At 49.2% G+C, this 16,843-nt stretch overlaps 1 protein-coding gene across 1 annotated transcript in view; it reads left to right on the top strand.

Moving 5' to 3' along the window:
• LOC144951233 (uncharacterized) overlaps positions 1 to 1,264 on the top strand; it is a 50,482-nt gene extending 49,218 nt beyond the window's left edge. The window contains exon 18 of the mRNA XM_078881382.1: positions 1,141 to 1,264. Coding sequence (XP_078737508.1) covers positions 1,141 to 1,264 — 124 coding nt within the window. The remainder of the gene's footprint in view (positions 1 to 1,140) is intronic.
• Positions 1,265 to 16,843: the final 15,579 nt, after the last annotated feature.

Raw genomic sequence — 16,843 nt, 5'->3', positions numbered from 1 at the left:
GGTGGGGGTAGTGGTGGGGGTGGGTGTAGTGGTGGTGGGTGGTAGGTGGTGGTGGGGGGGGGGTGGTGGGTGGGGGTGGTGGTGGGTGGGTGGGGGTAGTGGTGGGGGTGGGTGGGGGTAGTGGTGGTGGGTGGGGGTGGGGGTGGGTGGGGGTGGTGGTGGGTGGTGGTGGTGGGTGGTGGTGGGTGGCGGTGGTGGTGGTTGGAGAGGTGGGTGGTGGTGGTTGGAGTGGTGGGGGTGGTGGTGGGTGGAAGTGGTGGTGGGTGGGGGTGGTGGGTGGGGGGTGGTGGTGGGTGGGGGTGGTGGGTAGAGGTGGTGGGGGTGGTGGGTAGAGGTGGTGGGTGGGGGTGGGTGGGGGTGGTGGGTGGGGGTGGGTGTGGGTGGTGGGTGGGGGTAGTGGTGGGGGTGGGTGTAGTGGTGGTGGGTGGTAGGTGGTGGTGGGGGGGGGGTGGTGGGTGGGTAGGGGTAGTGGTGGGGGTGGGTGTGGGTAGTGGTGGTGGGTGGGGGTGGTGGTGGGTGGGGGTGGGTGGTTGGAGTGGTGGTGGGTAGGGGTGTTGATGGGTGGGGGTGGTTGGAGTGGTGGGGGTGTGTGTGCGTGGTGATGGGTGAGGGTGGGGGTGGTGGTGGTGGGTTTGGGGTGGGTGTGCGTGGTGGTGGGTGAGGGTGGGGGGTGGTGGTGGGGGGGGGTTGTGATGCATCGTTGCTCGCCATGCAATCAACCTGGCCAGTCTCTCGTCTCATTTGCATAATTTAGGGCCGCGAAATTCACGATCTCCGAATTATCATTTTTTGGAGTAACAAAAAATGAAAAAATATTTTTACGATAAAAAATATCTCATCCCCCCCCACCCCCATCATCCAATGTTCACCCCCAGCTCCCCCAGCTCCCCCCAGCTCCCCCTCTCTCCCTCTCTCTCCTCTCTCTCCTCCTTCTCTCGCTCTCATTCAGTCTTGGAGAATTGCGAGCAACCGACGTTTGGGAAATTTTTTGGGGGTGTTTCTATTCATCCACCAGGAATTCCCCCCCCTCCCCCCTCCCTCCCTCCCCCCTCCCCCCCCCCTCCCTCCCCCCCCCTCCCTCCCCCCCCCTCCCTCCCCTCCCCCCCCCTCCAAGGTAAGGTGCCAATGGCCAACCGTCAGCCCCTTCTCCATGGCGGCATTTGCCACCTTTTCAGATTCCATGAAGAAAACCACTCTTCCGCTCACCTTGGAGGCGTACCTTATCGAGCCCCCTGGCACGATGGCGCACAGCGCATCCACGTAAGCTTCAATCGGAACATCGGTGGAAGCCGGGCAGCGGATCCCAGCCTCCCGTGGAGGCTCCGGGTGTTGCTGCTGCAGGCGCCTTGCAGACCCCAGAGACGGGCCTTGCGTAGGTGCGGTAGCTTTCGCGTACGTTGTTGCGGGTCGGGTGGACATCTTCACGTGTGTGAGATGTCACACACAACTACGAAAGCAAACCTCGCTACTTTATGAAGCCAAGAAAAAAATTAAACAAAAAAAGAATCGAAAAAAATGTATATAAAGATGGTCAAGTCTGTATTGTGACCACCTTCTGCTAATTACTATTTCTGCTGCCCACCCAAAGCTCCCCTGGAGAGGGTACAATTTTTTTTTATATTTTTAAATCCTCGGTTTTTCTTCAAAATGAAAAAGAAAACCGAAAACGTAGAAAAAGCACACCAATAACAATAAAATAATGTAAACACGCTCGCAGCAATAAACAAGAGGGGATTCTAAAGGGGATGTCTGCCCTGCACCCACACCGGCCGGTGTGGTACAGTGCGAACACGGGTGTGAAACACGTGGGAGCACACCAGACAAAGGAACGAAAAAAGACACGAAAAAGAATCACAAAACTCAAAGATTGCTAAAGGAACTCAAGATCGAAAAGAAAGCAAAGAAAAGCGTGATTATGAAATCAACTATCAAAATAAAAGTAGAGGATTGTGCGGAAAAACAAACAAACAAACAAACCTTCCCACTGCAGTGAGCGCAGCCGCGCACTGAACAGTGAAAACAACAGAAAAGAACAAATAAAGAAAGAGAAAGGAAGTCCAAATTAACAAACAAACTGATCACAAATGTGTATAAAGCAAGACGCTTACTGTTGGTGAAAATAAATCCCGAAAAAAGGGTGAGAAAAATAAAGTTTTTTTTAGAGGTAAAGGCCGGAGCTCTGGGTGAACGCGTCCCCCCCCCCTCCCTCCCCCCTCCCTCCCCCTCCCTCCCTCCCTCCCCCCTCCCCCCCTCCCCCCTCCCCCCTCCCTCCCCCCTCCCTCCCCCCTCCCCCCCCCCTCCCTCCCCCCCCCCTCCCCCCTCCCTCCCCCCTCCCCCCTCCCTCCCCCCTCCCCCCTCCCTCCCCCCTCCCCCCTCCCCCCTCCCTCCTCCCTCCCTCCCCCCTCCCCCCTCTCTCCTTCTTCCCTCTCTCCTCCCTCCCTCCTTCCTCCCCCCTCCCTCCTCCCTCCCCCCTCCCTCCTCCCTCCCCCCTCCCTCCTCCCTCCCTCCCCCCTCCCTCCTCCCTCCCCCCTCCCTCCTCCCTCCCTCCCCCCTCCTTCCCCCCTCCCTCCTCCCTCCCTCCCCCCGCCATTCACCCACGTGGTTCCTTTCCGTCGATCTCGAATCTGCGTGCCCACCCACCCCCACCCCTTATTAATACAATAAATAAAACTCACCTTAAATTCAACACTCAGTAGCCGTTGTCGGCAGGGCTGTCGTAACCAAGGCGCTCTTCGCCTCTCCATCCCAGCTTAAATAGTCGCTCCAAGCCTGGGGCTTGTCATTCAGACTCTGTCTTCCAGACAGACCTGTTCTCCACCTGAGGACGGCTGCTTGCGTTGTGGCCGAAACGTCGTGAGAATTATTTTATTATGTTTTTATTATTTTATTATTTCCATTCTACGTGACTTTACCGAAAGAACCAAGAAGACCAATATTATTATTAATAATAATAGAGGCGAGTGGTGGGGTGGGTGAGTTTGATCGCGTAACATCTAAATGTGTCATTTACACTATGAGACATCTCCTTTACCAGTGGCAAAATATAGTAGTAGGTTTTTACCCTTTAAATTGGTACAAAACTGACACCTTTATACAAGGCATCATGTTTGCAATAACCACAACACAAGCAGTCAAAATGCAAACAACTCTGATGATGATAATGATATGCACTGTCCTTGAAGTTGATTGGTCCACACCCGAGACAGCTTTCCTTAGAGCCTAGTCTCCATTGGTGTTGGACCAGATGACGCCAAAAGGCGTCAACTTCAAGGACAGTGCATATCATTACTATTATCAGAGTTGACTCTTTTTGTTTGCATTTGACTGCTTGTGTTGTGGTTATTGCAAACATGATGCCTTGTATAAAGGTGTCAGTTTTGTACCAGTTGAAAGGGTAAAAACCTACTACTATCTAATTGTGTCGTTCGTATATGAATGTGTCTAACAACAACAAAAAACACCTTCGGTTTCGATTTAAAGCTTATTTCGTGACTGCAGGGATTCATCTTCTTGGTTCTTTCGGTAAAGTCACGTAGAAGGGAAGTAATAAAATAATTAAAATAAAACATCATAACATTTCGATTTAAAGCTTTCGTGACTGCAGGGATTCATCTTCTTGGTTCTTTCGGTAAAGTCACGTAGAAGGGAAGTAATAAAATAATTAAAATAAAACATCATAACATTTCGATTTAAAGCTTTCGTGACTGCAGGGATTCATCTTCTTGGTTCTTTCGGTAAAGTCACGTAGAAGGGAAGTAATAAAATAATTAAAATAAAACATCATAACATTTCGATTTAAAGCTTTCGTGACTGCAGGGATTCATCTTCTTGGTTCTTTCGGTAAAGTCACGTAGAAGGGAAATAATAAAATAATTAAAATAAAACATCATAAAATAATAAAAATAAAACACACAAACTTAAACAAAACAAAGAGCGCCCATGGCCAGATGAGGGTTCATTGTTGTTGCGTGTGGTGTTCTGTTTGTTAACAATTTTATTATAATCATCATCATCAGCAACGTGGCGAGGATGGGAGTTTAATTGGATGTAATTTGGCCGCAGCGTTAGGAATTATCGGGTGCCAGCTGCCGCGTTTGGTTGTTGTGCGATCGAGTGAGCTACGAGTGTGGTGTAGCCAGTATGTGCCTCCACTGATATCACGGCTATCATTATCAACAATCATCGTCATCACCATCATTATCACAATCACAGTTATCATCATCACAATCATCATCACAATCACAATCATGACAATCACAGTTATCATCATCATCACAATCATCATCACAATCACAGTTATCATCATCACAATCACAATCATCATCACATTCACAATCATGACCATCATCACAATCATAGTCTTCACCATCATCATCACAAATCATCACCATCATCACAATCACAATCATCATCATCATCACCATCATAATCATCGTCACAATCATCATCAAAATCATCATCATCACAATCACAATCATCACATTCACAATCATCATCAGCACAATCACAGTCATCATCACAATCACAGTCATCATCACAATCATCATCATCACAATCATCATCATCACAATCATCATCATCACAATCATCATCACAATCATAGAATTCATCATCACAATCATAGATTTCATCATCACAATCATAGTATTCATCATCACCATCACAATCATCGTCACAATAACCACCACCATCATCACAATCACAGTCTTCATCATCATAATCACAATCATCATCATCACAATCATCATCACAATCATCATCACAATCATCATCACAATCATAGTCATCATCACAATCACAGTCAGAATCATCACAATCACAATCATCACAATCATCATCACAATCATCATCACAGTCATCATCATTACAATCATCATCATCACAATCATCATCATCACAATCATCGTCACAATCATCACAATCATCGTTACAATCATCACAATCATCGTCACAATCATCACAATCATCATCACAATCATCACAATCATCATCATCAAGTGCTGTTAGCGAGCACACAAAGACAAAGACCCCCCGTATAGCCTGTAACATACTAGAGGGGGCAAGTGCTGTTAGTGAGTAGCAGCACCGATAAACGCCGGAACAACACACGAGGCGATGGTGATGGTGGTGAGGTGGTGGTGATGGTGGTGGTGATGGTGGTGATGGTGGTGGTGATGATGGTGATGGTGGTGGTGATGATGGTGATGGTGGTGGTGGTGATGGTGGTGGTGGTGATGATAGTGATGGTGGTGGTGGTGATGGTGGTGGTGATGGTAGTGGTGGTGGTGGTGATGGTGGTGGTGTTGTTGGTGGTGGTGATATTGGTGATGATGGTGGTGGTGATGGTAGTGATGGTGGTGGTGATATTGGTGATGATGGTGGTGGTGATGGTGGTGGTAATGGTAGTGGTGGTGGTGGTGATGGTGGTGGTGTTGTTGGTGGTGGTGATATTGGTGATGATGGTGGTGGTGATGGTAGTGATGGTGGTGGTGATATTGGTGATGGTGGTGGTAATGGTGATGGTGGTGGTGATGGTGATGATGGTGATGGTGGTGGTGATGGTGGTGGTGATGGTGGTTGTGGTGGTGATGGTGGTTGTGGTGGTGATGGTGATGGTGGTGGTGATGATGGTGATGGTGGTGGTGGTGGTGATGGTGGTGGTGGTGATGGTGGTTGTGGTGGTGATGGTGGTGGTGGTGGTGGTGGTGATGGTGGTGGTGGTGGTGATGGTGGTTGTGGTGGTGATGGTGGTGGTGGTGGTGATGGTGGTGGTGGTGGTGGTGACATTGGTGATGGTGGTGGTAATGGTGATGGTGGTGGTGATGGTGATGATGGTGATGGTGGTGGTGATGGTGGTGGTGGTGATGGTGGTTGTGGTGGTGATGGTGGTTGTGGTGGTGATGGTGGTGGTGGTGATGGTGGTTGTGATGGTGGTGGTGGTGATGGTGATGGTGGTGATGGTGGTTGTGGTGGTGATGGTGGTTGTGGTGGTGATGATGGTGATGGTGGTGGTGATGGTGGTGGTGGTGGTGATGGTGTGGTGGTGGTGATGGTGGTGATGGTGGTGATGGTGGTGATGGTGGTGGTGGTGATGATGGTGATGGTGGTGGTGATGGTGGTGGTGGTGGTGATGGTGGTGGTGGTGGTGGTGATGGTGGTGGTGATGGTGGTGGTGGTGGTGATGGTGATGGTGGTGGTGATGGTGATGATGGTGATGGTGGTGGTGGTGATGGTGGTGGTGGTGGTGATGGTGGTTGGTGATGGTGGTGGTAATGGTGGTGGTGATGGTGGTGGTGATGGTGGTGGTGGTGGTGGTGGTGATGGTGGTGGTGATGGTGGTGGTGATGGTGGTGGTGATGGTGGTGATGATGGTGGTGGTGGTGGTGATGGTGGTGGTGGTGGTGATGGTGGTGGTGGTGGTGGTGATGGTGGTGGTGGTGATGGTGGTGGTGATGGTGGTGATGGTGGTGGTGGTGGTGATGGTGGTGGTGGTGGTGGTGATGGTGGTGGTGGTGGTGGTGGTGATGGTGGTGATGGTGGTGGTGGTGGTGATGGTGGTGGTGGTGGTGATGGTGGTGGTGGTGGTGATGGTGGGTAGCCAGCAGCACCACACCCGGCCTCCTTTGTCTCTGTTTCTCTAGCACACAAAGACAAAGATCCCCCGTGTAGCCTTAACAGACTGTAGGGGCAAGTGCTGTTAGCGAGCACCTATGAAGGCCGGCACGGCACACGAGGGGGGTGGGTGGCCAGCACCACGCCCGACCGCCTTTGTCTCCCCAGTGGCGATGTTTACTACACACCGCACCAGGTACTCATTTGAGGCTGAGTCGACCTAGGGGAGGCCCAGGACCGGTTCAGATAATCGTCACCGGTGTTGGCCGTGAGCGGGAATCGCCAGGTTCATAGTGTAGCGTGTGTGTGTGTGTAGGTGTGTGTGTAGGTGTGTGTGTGTGTAGGTGTGTGCGTGTGTATGTAGGTGTGTGTGTGTAGGGGTGTGTGTGTAGGGGTGTTTGTGTAGGTGTGTGCGTGTGTATGTAGGTGTGTGTGTGTGTAGGTGTGTGCGTGTGTATGTAGATGTGTGTGTGTAGGTGTGTGTGTGTAGGGGTGTGTGTGTAGGGGTGTGTGTGCGTGTGTGTGTAGGTGTGTGCGTGTGTGTGTAGGTGTGTGTGCGTGTGTGTAGGTGTGCGTGTGTATGTAGCTGTATGTGTGTAGGTGTGTGTGTGCGTGTGTGTGTGTGCGTGTGTGTGTGTGCGTGTGTGTGTGTGCGTGTGTGTGTAGGTGTGTGTGTGTAGGTGCGTGACGGACTAACAAGACGGAGGGGGGATCCTTGTGTGTGTTTGTTCTGCGTCTGTTGGAGACGGCAATTGAGTTATCATGACACGGGACGCGATGTCTCTGGCAAAGCGGTGATTAATAGCTCGGGCGAGTCGCAAGACCCGCGCCTGACACGCTGGATGAAGCGACTTGCCATCGCTGAAACCAGAGATGATGAACCTTTTACTGCAGCTATGGGTCTCTGTGCGAGTCTGTCGGTTTCTGTTTGAGTCTGGGTTTCTGTGCGGGTCTGTGGGTCTCTGTGTGAGTCTGTGGATCTCTGTGTGAGTCTGTGGGTCTCTGTGTGAGTCTGTGGGTCTCTGTGTGAGTCTGTGGGTCTCTGTGTGAGTCTGTGGGTCTCTGTGTGAGTCTGTGGGTCTCTGTGCGAGTCTGTGGGTTTCTGTTTGAGTCTGTGGGTTTCTGTTTGAGTCTGTGGGTTTCTGTGCGGGTCTGTGGGTCTCTGTGTGAGTCTGTGGATCTCTGTGTGAGTCTGTGGGTCTCTGTTTGAGTCTGTGGGTTTCTGTTTGAGTCTGTGGGTTTCTGTTTGAGTCTGTGGGTTTCTGTTTGAGTCTGTGGGTCTCTGTGTGAGTCTGTGGGTTTCTGTTTGAGTCTGTGGGTTTCTGTTTGAGTCTGTGGGTTTCTGTTTGAGTCTATGGGTCTCTGTGTGAGTCTGTGGGTCTCTGTGTGAGTCTGTGGGTCTCTGTGCGAGTCTGTCGGTTTCTGTTTGAGTCTGTGGGTTTCTGTGCGGGTCTGTGGATCTCTGTGTGAGTCTGTGGGTCTCTGTGTGAGTCTGTGGGTCTCTGTGCGAGTCTGTGGGTCTCTGTGCGAGTCTGTGGGTCTCTGTGTGAGTCTGTGGGGCTCTGTGTGAGTCTGTGGGTCTCTGTGTGAGTCTGTGGGTCTCTGTGTGAGTCTGTGGGTTTCTGTTTGAGTCTGTGGGTTTCTGTGTGAGTATGTGGGTCTCTGTTCTCTGTGTGAGTCTGTGGGTCTCTGTGTGAGTATGTGGGTCTCTGTGTGAGTCTGTGGGTCTCTGTGTGAGTCTGTGGGTCTCTGTGTGAGTCTGTGGGTCTCTGTGTGAGTATGTGGGTCTCTGGTGAGTCTGTGGTCTTTGTGCGAGTCTGTGGGTCTCTGTGTGAGTCTGTGGGTCTCTGTGTGAGTCTGTGGGTCTCTGTGTGAGTCTATGGGTTTCTGTGTGAGTATGTGGGTCTCTGTTCTCTGTGTGAGTCTGTGGGTCTCTGTGTGAGTATGTGGGTCTCTGTGTGAGTCTGTGGGTCTCTGTGTGAGTCTGTGGGTCTCTGTGTGAGTCTGTGGGTCTCTGTGTGAGTATGTGGGTCTCTGTGTGAGTCTGTGGTCTTTGTGCGAGTCTGTGGGTCTCTGTGTGAGTCTGTGGGTCTCTGTGTGAGTCTGTGGGTCTCTGTGTGAGTCTATGGGTTTCTGTGTGAGTATGTGGGTCTCTGTGTGAGTCTGTGGGTCTCTGTGACAGTCTGTGGGTCTCTGTGTGAGTCTGTGGGTCTCTGTGTGAGTCGTGGGTCTCTGTGCGAGTCTGTGGGTCTCTGTGTGAGTCTGTGGGTCTCTGTGCGAGTCTGTGGGTCTCTGTGTGAGTCTGTGGGTCTCTGTGTGAGTCTGTGGGTCTCTGTGTGTGTCGGTGGGTCTCTGTGGGAGTATGTGGGTCTCTGTGGGAGTATGTGGGTCTCTGTGCGAGTCTGTGGGTCTCTGTGTGAGTCTGTGGGTCTCTGTGTGAGTCTATGGGTATCTGTGTGAGTCTGTGGGTCTCTGTGTGTGTCGGTGGGTCTCTGTGCGAGTCTGTGGGTCTCTGTGTGCGTCTGTGGGTCTCTGTGTGAGTCTGTGGGTCTCTGTGTGAGTCTGTGGGTATCTGTGTGAGTCTGTGAGTCTCTGTGCGAGTCTGTGGGTCTCTGTGGCCGGGTAGGGGTACCCGTTTGCGACCCTGGTGCGGCCGGGTACGGGTACGGGTAGGCCGTGAGTCACTGGTGAGTCACCGTTTGTCACTCATTTCCCAACGTCTTGTCTCTTCTCACAATTCAAGTTCCTAGAATCAACCCACCCGCGCCTGCAACATGGCTTCATCCCAGAGGTCGCAATCGGGTACCCGATACCCGTACCCTACCCGTACCTGGCCGGGTACGGGTAGGGTACGGGTACGGCCGGGTACGGGTACCCGTTTGCGACCCTGGTGCGACACTGGTGCGGCCGGGTACGGGTAAGGAATCAAAACCCGTTTGCGACCTCTGGGAGAGAGGGAGGAGGGGGGTAGAGGGGGAGGAGAGGTGGGGGACAGGGGTAGAGGGGGGGGGCAGGGGTAGAGGGGGGGGTAGAGGGGGGGGAGACGTCGCAGCAGTGACGCGGCTCGCGGCGGCCACGCTGTCGTTGACGAGGCGAGAGGGGTGACTGATGCCTCCTGCTGCTGCTACTGCTGCTGCTACTGCTACTACTGCTGCTACTGCTGCTGCTGCTACTACTGCTACTACTGCTACTGCTGCTGCTGCTACTGCTGCTGCTACTGCTGCTACTGCTGCTGTTGCTACTGCTACTGCTGCTCCTGCTACTGCTGCTGCTGCTACTACTGCTGCTGTTGCTGCTGCTGCTGCTACTGCTGCTGCTGCTACTACTGCTGCTGTTGCTACTACTGCTGCTACTGCTGCTGCTACTGCTGCTGCTGCTACTACTGCTGCTACTGCTGCTACTACTGCTGCTGCTGCTACTGCTGCTGCTGCTACTGCTGCTACTGCTGCTACTACTGCTGCTACTACTGCTACTGCTGCTGCTACTGCTGCTGCTGCTGCTGCTACTGCTGCTGCTACTGCTGCTGCTACTGCTGCTGCTACTGCTGCTGCTGCTACTACTGCTGCTGCTACTGCTGCTGCTACTGCTGCTGCTACTGCTGCTCTACTACTGCTGCTGCTGCTACTGCTGCTGCTACTGCTGCTACTGCTGCTGCTGCTACTGCTACTACTGCTGCTGCTGCTACTGCTGCTACAACAACAACATCAAACGGAGCTCACGTTCAGTGGCGGATATCAACGTAGCAGCCATTACTCCTCATTAGTCGATAATTAAAACAGATTACACGCTGGATTACTTTTTCCCCGAGAAATGCAAATGCGATAAACGTATTAGGCGGCGTCGCGTTTAATTAGTAGAAGACCACCCCCATTAAGCGCGGCCTATTAAAACCACTTATACTGGTAGCAACCTCCTGGTTACACCAGCCCACAGGGGATTCTTGTGTCCGTCCGTCTGTTCGTCGTGCAGGGAGGGGCTGGGTGGGGAGGGAGGGGCTGGGTAGGGAGGGGCTGGGTGGGGAGGGTAGGGCTGGGTAGGGAGGGGAGGTGGGGAGGGTGGGGAGGGGCTGGGTGGGGAGGGTAGGGCTGGGTGGGAAGGGGAGGGTGGGGAGGGTGGGAGGGGAGGGTGGGAGGGTGGGGCTGGGTAGGGAGGGGATGGTGGGGAGGGTGGGGAGGGGCTGGGTGGGGAGGGTGGGGCTGGGTGGGGAGGGAGGGGCTGGGTGGGAAGGGGAGGTGGGGAGGGTGGGGAGGGGCTGGGTGGGGGGTGGGAGGGATGGGGCTGGGTGGGGAGGGGAGGGGCTGGTCACCCCGTGGTGCCCTTATAAAACTCAACGTTTAACCTACTCACGCCGGCTTGTGCCCGCCCTCACAAATCGGCCATATTTGCGGAATACACCACGCCGCCGTTGACCCTGCAGGCCATTGACCGAGCAACGCAACGTTGCTACCAGCTCCCTCCGCAGGACAATGTGTTCACGTACCTCGAGTGATTTTTATCTTCGCTTTCCTCTCTACCCCCTACCACACCCTCAACATCAATTCATCACAACGGTCACGACAAATCCACTTCACTGAATGGAGCACTTTACCAACACCACCACCACTGCGACAAAACAACAACAGCAACAACAATACACATTTTTCGATTTAAAGCTTTCGTGACTGCAGGGATTCATCTTCTTGGTTCTTTCGGTAAAGTCACGTAGAAGGGAAGTAATAAAATAATTTCGATTTAAAGCTTTCGTGACTGCAGGGATTCATCTTCTTGGTTCTTTCGGTAAAGTCACGTAGAAGGGAAGTAATAACATAATAAAAATAAAACATAATAAAATAATTCTCACGACGTTTCGGCCACAACGCAAGCAGCCGTCCTCAGGTGAAGACCAGGTCTGTCGAGACGCTGTCGCCTCGACAGACCTGGTTTCACCTGAGGACCTGAGAATTATTTTATTATGTTTTATTTTTATTATTTTATTACTTCCCTTCTACTGGGGGGGGGGTGTGGGGAGAAAGACAAAGACGGCCGGGCGTGGTTGCTGGCCACCGACCCCCTCGTGTGCCACCCTGCTGATGACGTTCGCTAACAGCACTTGCCCCATCAGCGGTATGCAGGCTACACGGGTCACTTTTATCTGTGCATTCGCTGCTGCTGCTAAATTTTAATGCGTTGTTTGTATCGATGAATCTCTGGGTATTTGCTGACACGGGCTGATAATGAGGTTTTTTTTTGTTTGTAACTGTTGTATAAAAAAAAAAATCCTTAATCATAGCAAAGAACGCAAATTGTTATTTTAATTTAGCGGACATTCTGTTAGGGTTACGGGGGAGTGTAGTGTATAGTGTAGTGTATAGTGTAGTGTGTAGTGTAGTGTGTAGTGTAGTGTATAGTGTAGTGTATAGTAGTGTAGTGTATAGTGTAGTGTATAGTGTAGTGTATAGTGTAGTGTGTAGTGTAGTGTATAGTGTAGTGTATAGTAGTGTAGTGTATAGTGTAGTGTATAGTGTAGTGTATAGTAGTGTATAGTGTAGTGTGTAGTGTAGTGTATAGTGTAGTGTGTAGTGTAGTGTATAGTGTAGTGTATAGTGTAGTGTATAGTGTAGTGTATAGTGTAGATTATAGCGTAGTGTGTAGTGTATAGTGTAGTGTGGTAGTGTATAGTGTAGTGTATAGTGTAGTGTATAGTGTAGTGTATAGTGTAGTGTATAGTGTAGTGTATAGTGTAGTGTGTAGTGTATAGTGTAGTGTATAGTGTAGTGTGTAGTGTATAGTGTAGTGTATAGTGTAGTGTATAGTGTAGATTGTAGTGTAGTGTATAGTGTAGTGTATAGTGTAGTGTATAGTGTAGTGTATAGTGTAGTGTAGTAGTGTATAGTGTAGTGTGTAGTGTAGTGTATAGTGTAGTGTATAGTGTAGTGTATAGTGTAGTGTATAGTAGTGTATAGTGTAGTGTGTAGTGTAGTGTATAGTGTAGTGTGTAGTGTAGTGTATAGTGTAGTGTATAGTGTAGTGTATAGTGTAGTGTATAGTGTAGATTATAGCGTAGTGTGTAGTGTATAGTGTAGTGTGGTAGTGTATAGTGTAGTGTATAGTGTAGTGTGTAGTGTAGTGTGTAGTGTAGTGTAGTAGTGTATAGTGTAGTGTATAGTGTAGTGTGTAGTGTAGTGTGTAGTGTATAGTGTAGTGTGGTAGTGTATAGTGTAGTGTATAGTGTAGTGTGTAGTGTAGTGTGTAGTAGTGTAGTGTGTAGTGTATAGTGTAGTGTAGTAGTGTATAGTGTAGTGTATAGTGTAGTGTGTAGTGTAGTGTGTAGTGTAGTGTAGTAGGTATAGTGTAGTGTATGGTAGTGTATAGTGTAGTGTATAGTGTAGTGTATAGTGTAGTGTAGTAGTGTATAGTGTAGTGTATAGTGTAGTGTATAGTGTATAGTGTAGTGTATAGTGTAGTGTATAGTGTAGTGTATAGTGTAGTGTATAGTGTAGTGTGTAGTGTAGTGTAGTAGTGTATAGTGTAGTGTATGGTAGTGTATAGTGTAGTGTATAGTGTAGTGTATAGTGTAGTGTAGTAGTGTATAGTGTAGTGTATAGTGTAGTGTATAGTGTATAGTGTAGTGTATAGTGTAGTGTATAGTGTAGTGTATAGTGTAGTGTATAGTGTAGATTGTAGTGTAGTGTATAGTGTAGTGTATAGTGTAGTGTAGTAGTGTATAGTGTAGTGTATAGTGTAGTGTATAGTGTATAGTGTAGTGTATAGTGTAGTGTATAGTGTAGGTATAGTGTAGTGTATAGTGTAGTGTATAGTGTAGTGTATAGTGTAGTGTATAGTGTAGATTGTAGTAGTGTAGTAGTGTAGTGTATAGTGTAGTGTAGTAGTGTATAGTGTAGTGTATAGTGTAGTGTAGTAGTGTATAGTGTAGTGTATAGTGTAGTGTATAGTGTAGTGTATAGTAGTGTATAGTGTAGTGTATAGTAGTGTATAGTGTAGATTGCAGTGTAGTGTATAGTGTAGGGTATAGAGTAGATTATAGAGTAGTGTATAGTGTAGATTATAGTGCAGTGTATAGTGTAGTGTATAGTGTAGTGTAGTAGTGTGTAGTGTAGTGTATAGTGTAGTGTATAGCGTAGTGTATAGCGTAGTGTATAGCGTAGTGCAGTGTGTAGTGTATAGCGTAGTGTATAGCGTAGTGTATAGTGTAGTGTAGTGTATAGTGTAGTGTATAGTGTACAGTATAGTGTAGTGTATAGTGTAGTGTATAGTGTAGTGTGTAGTGTAGTGTATAGTGTATAGTGTAGTGTATAGTAGTGTATAGTGTAGTATTGTATAGTGTAGTGTATAGTGTAGTGTATAGTGTAGTGTATAGTGTAGTGTATAGTGTAGTGTAAATCGCATCTGAAAGCGCGAGATGCGGTGACGGCTTTGCCCAGCGCCACCTCCGCTGTTAGGGCGACCTCAGCGTTCAGCTTCATGACCACATCGTGTGACGGTGCGAGTGGTGGTGGTGGTGGTGGTTGTGGTGGTTGTTGTTGTTGTTGGTGATGGTAGTGATATTGGTGATGGTGGTGGTGATGGTGGTGATATTGGTGATGGTGATGATGGTAGTGATATTGGTGATGGTGGTGGTGGTGATGGTAGTGATATTGGTGATGGTGGTGGTGGTGATGGTGGTGATTTTGGTGATGGTGATGGGAGTGATATTGGTGATGGTGGTGGTGATGGTGGTTATATTGGTGATGGGGATGAGAGTGATATTGGTGATGGTGATGGGAGTGATATTGGTGATGGTAGTGATATTGGTGATGGTGGTGATATTGGTGGTGGTGGGGTGGTGGTGATGGTAGTTATATTGGTGATGGTGGTGGTGATGGTGGTGGTGATGGTGGTGGTGGTGATATTGGTGATAGTGGTGGTGATGGTAGTTATATTGGTGATGGTGGTGGTGATGGTAGTGATATTGGTGATGGTGGTGGTGATGGTGGTGATGGTAGTGATATTGGTGGTGGTTGTTGTTGTTGTTGGTGGTGATGGTAGTGATATTGGTGATGGTGTTGGTGATGGTGGTGATGGTAGTGATATTGGTGGTGGTTGTTGTTGGTGGTGGTGATGGTAGTGATATTGGTGATGGTGGTGGTGATGGTGGTGATGGTAGTGATATTGGTGGTGGTTGTTGTTGTTGTTGGTGGTGATGGTAGTGATATTGGTGATGGTGGTGGTGATGGTGGTGATGGTAGTGATATTGGTGGTGGTGGTTGTTGTTGTTGGTGGTTGTGATGGTAGTGATATTGGTGGTGGTGGTTGTTGTTGTTGGTGGTTGTGATGGTAGTGATATTGGTGGTGGTTGTTGTTGTTGGTGGTGGTGGTGATGGTAGTGATATTGGTGGTGGTTGTTGTTGTTGGTGGTGGTGGTGATGGTAGTGATATTGGTGGTGGTGGTTGTTGTTGTTGGTGGTTGTGGTGGTTGTAACGCGAGGCGGTCTCAGACGGCGTGTCGAGGTGTCTGCTCCACTCGACGTCACTTAGGGAGAGTTCACGCACGTGCAGTCGTCGCATCTGAAGTGAACGGTGGGGACCGTACACACACAAACACCCCACGGCTCCCTCGCTGATAATGGTGATGGTGGTGGTGGTGATATTGGTGATGGTGATGATGATAGTGATAATGGTGATGGTGGTGGTGATGGTGGTGGTGGTGATATTGGTGAAGGTGAAGATGGTAGTGATAATGGTGGTGGTGGTGGTGATATTGGTGATGGTGATGATGGGAGTGATAATGGTGATGGTGGTGATGGTGGTGGTAGTGATATTGGTGGGGCCCCCCACACACAAACACCCCACGGCTCCCTCGCTGATAATGGTGATGGTGGTGGTGATGGTGGTGATAATGGTGATGGGGATGGGAGTGATATTGGTGGTGATGGTGGTGATATTGGTGATGGTGGTGGTGGTGATGGGAGTGGAGAAAAGGGAGGGGAGTGGAGGAGATGGAGATGGAGTGGAGAGGGAGGGGAGGAGATGGAGGGGAGGGGAGGGGAGTGGAGTGAGGTAGGAGTGGAGTGGAAGGAGGGAGGGATGGAGATTGAGTAGAGTGGAGGAAGGGAAGGGGGGAGGGAGGGGAGGGGAATGGAGTGGAGGGAGGGGAGGAAGGGAGGGGAGTTGTGGAGTGGAGGGAGTGGGGAGGAGATGGAGGGTGGGAGTGTAGTGGAGGGAGGGAGGAGGGGAGGAGATGGAGTGAAGTGGAGGGAGTGGAGGAAGGAAGGGAGGGGGGAGGGGAGTGAAGGGAGGGGGCAGTGGGTGACACTTTCCCAAGCAGTGGCCTTGCACCCGGCTGATTGAAATAGATTTGCGCCATTGATTTCCGCGTTGAGATGTGTTCGGCGGAATAAATACTTAAATAAATACGAAATAAATACGAAAAAAAAAATACTGAAAATAAATGCAAAAAATAAATACTGAAAAACAAAATACAAAATAAATGCTGAAAATAAATACATAAAGTAAATAAGTTAAATAAATACTTAAAATAAATAAATATATTCTAAATAAATACAATAAATTAATACAAAATAAATACTGAAAATAAATACAGCAAATTTATACAAAATAAATACTGAAAATAAATACAAAAAATAAATGCAAAAGTAAATACTGAAAAAGAAATGCTGAAAATAAATAAATAATACAGAAAATACTGAAAATGAATACAAAAAAATAAATACGAAATGAACACAAAAATAAATTCTGAAAAAAAATAAAAAATAAAAATAGGAAATTTTAATACAAAAAAGACAATACATGAATATAACATTTTAATACGACAAATAAATAATAACAATTCAAAATACTAAATAAAGAATCGCCGGCACATCCGGGGAATCAGCGTGCGATCGATGTTGCTACGCCCCATCAGCTATCCCACGTTGGCCAATAGATGTCAACTACCTCGCCTGGTGTGCAGGAGGTCGTGGGTTCGATCCCGACCCTGACGCCTGCTGCTGCTGTATATTTGGAGTTTGCGTGTCTCTCTCTCATCATCATCATCATCACGGTGTCTAGGAGATGTCAACTACCTCGCCTGGTGTGCAGGAGGTCGTGGGTTCGATCCAGACCCTGACGCCTGCTGCTGTATATTTGGAGTTTGCGTGTCTCTCTCTTCATCATCATCATCACGGTGGCTAGGAGATGTTGACTACCTCGCCTGGTGCGCAGGAGGTCGTGGGTTCGATCCAGACCCTGACGC

This window comes from Lampetra fluviatilis, chromosome 61 (assembly GCF_964198595.1).
Source record: "Lampetra fluviatilis chromosome 61, kcLamFluv1.1, whole genome shotgun sequence".
In the NCBI taxonomy this organism is placed as follows: domain Eukaryota; kingdom Metazoa; phylum Chordata; class Hyperoartia; order Petromyzontiformes; family Petromyzontidae; genus Lampetra; species Lampetra fluviatilis.
The sequence above is the reverse complement of the archived record's forward strand: the minus strand, read 5'-3'. Positions and strand labels throughout refer to the sequence as shown.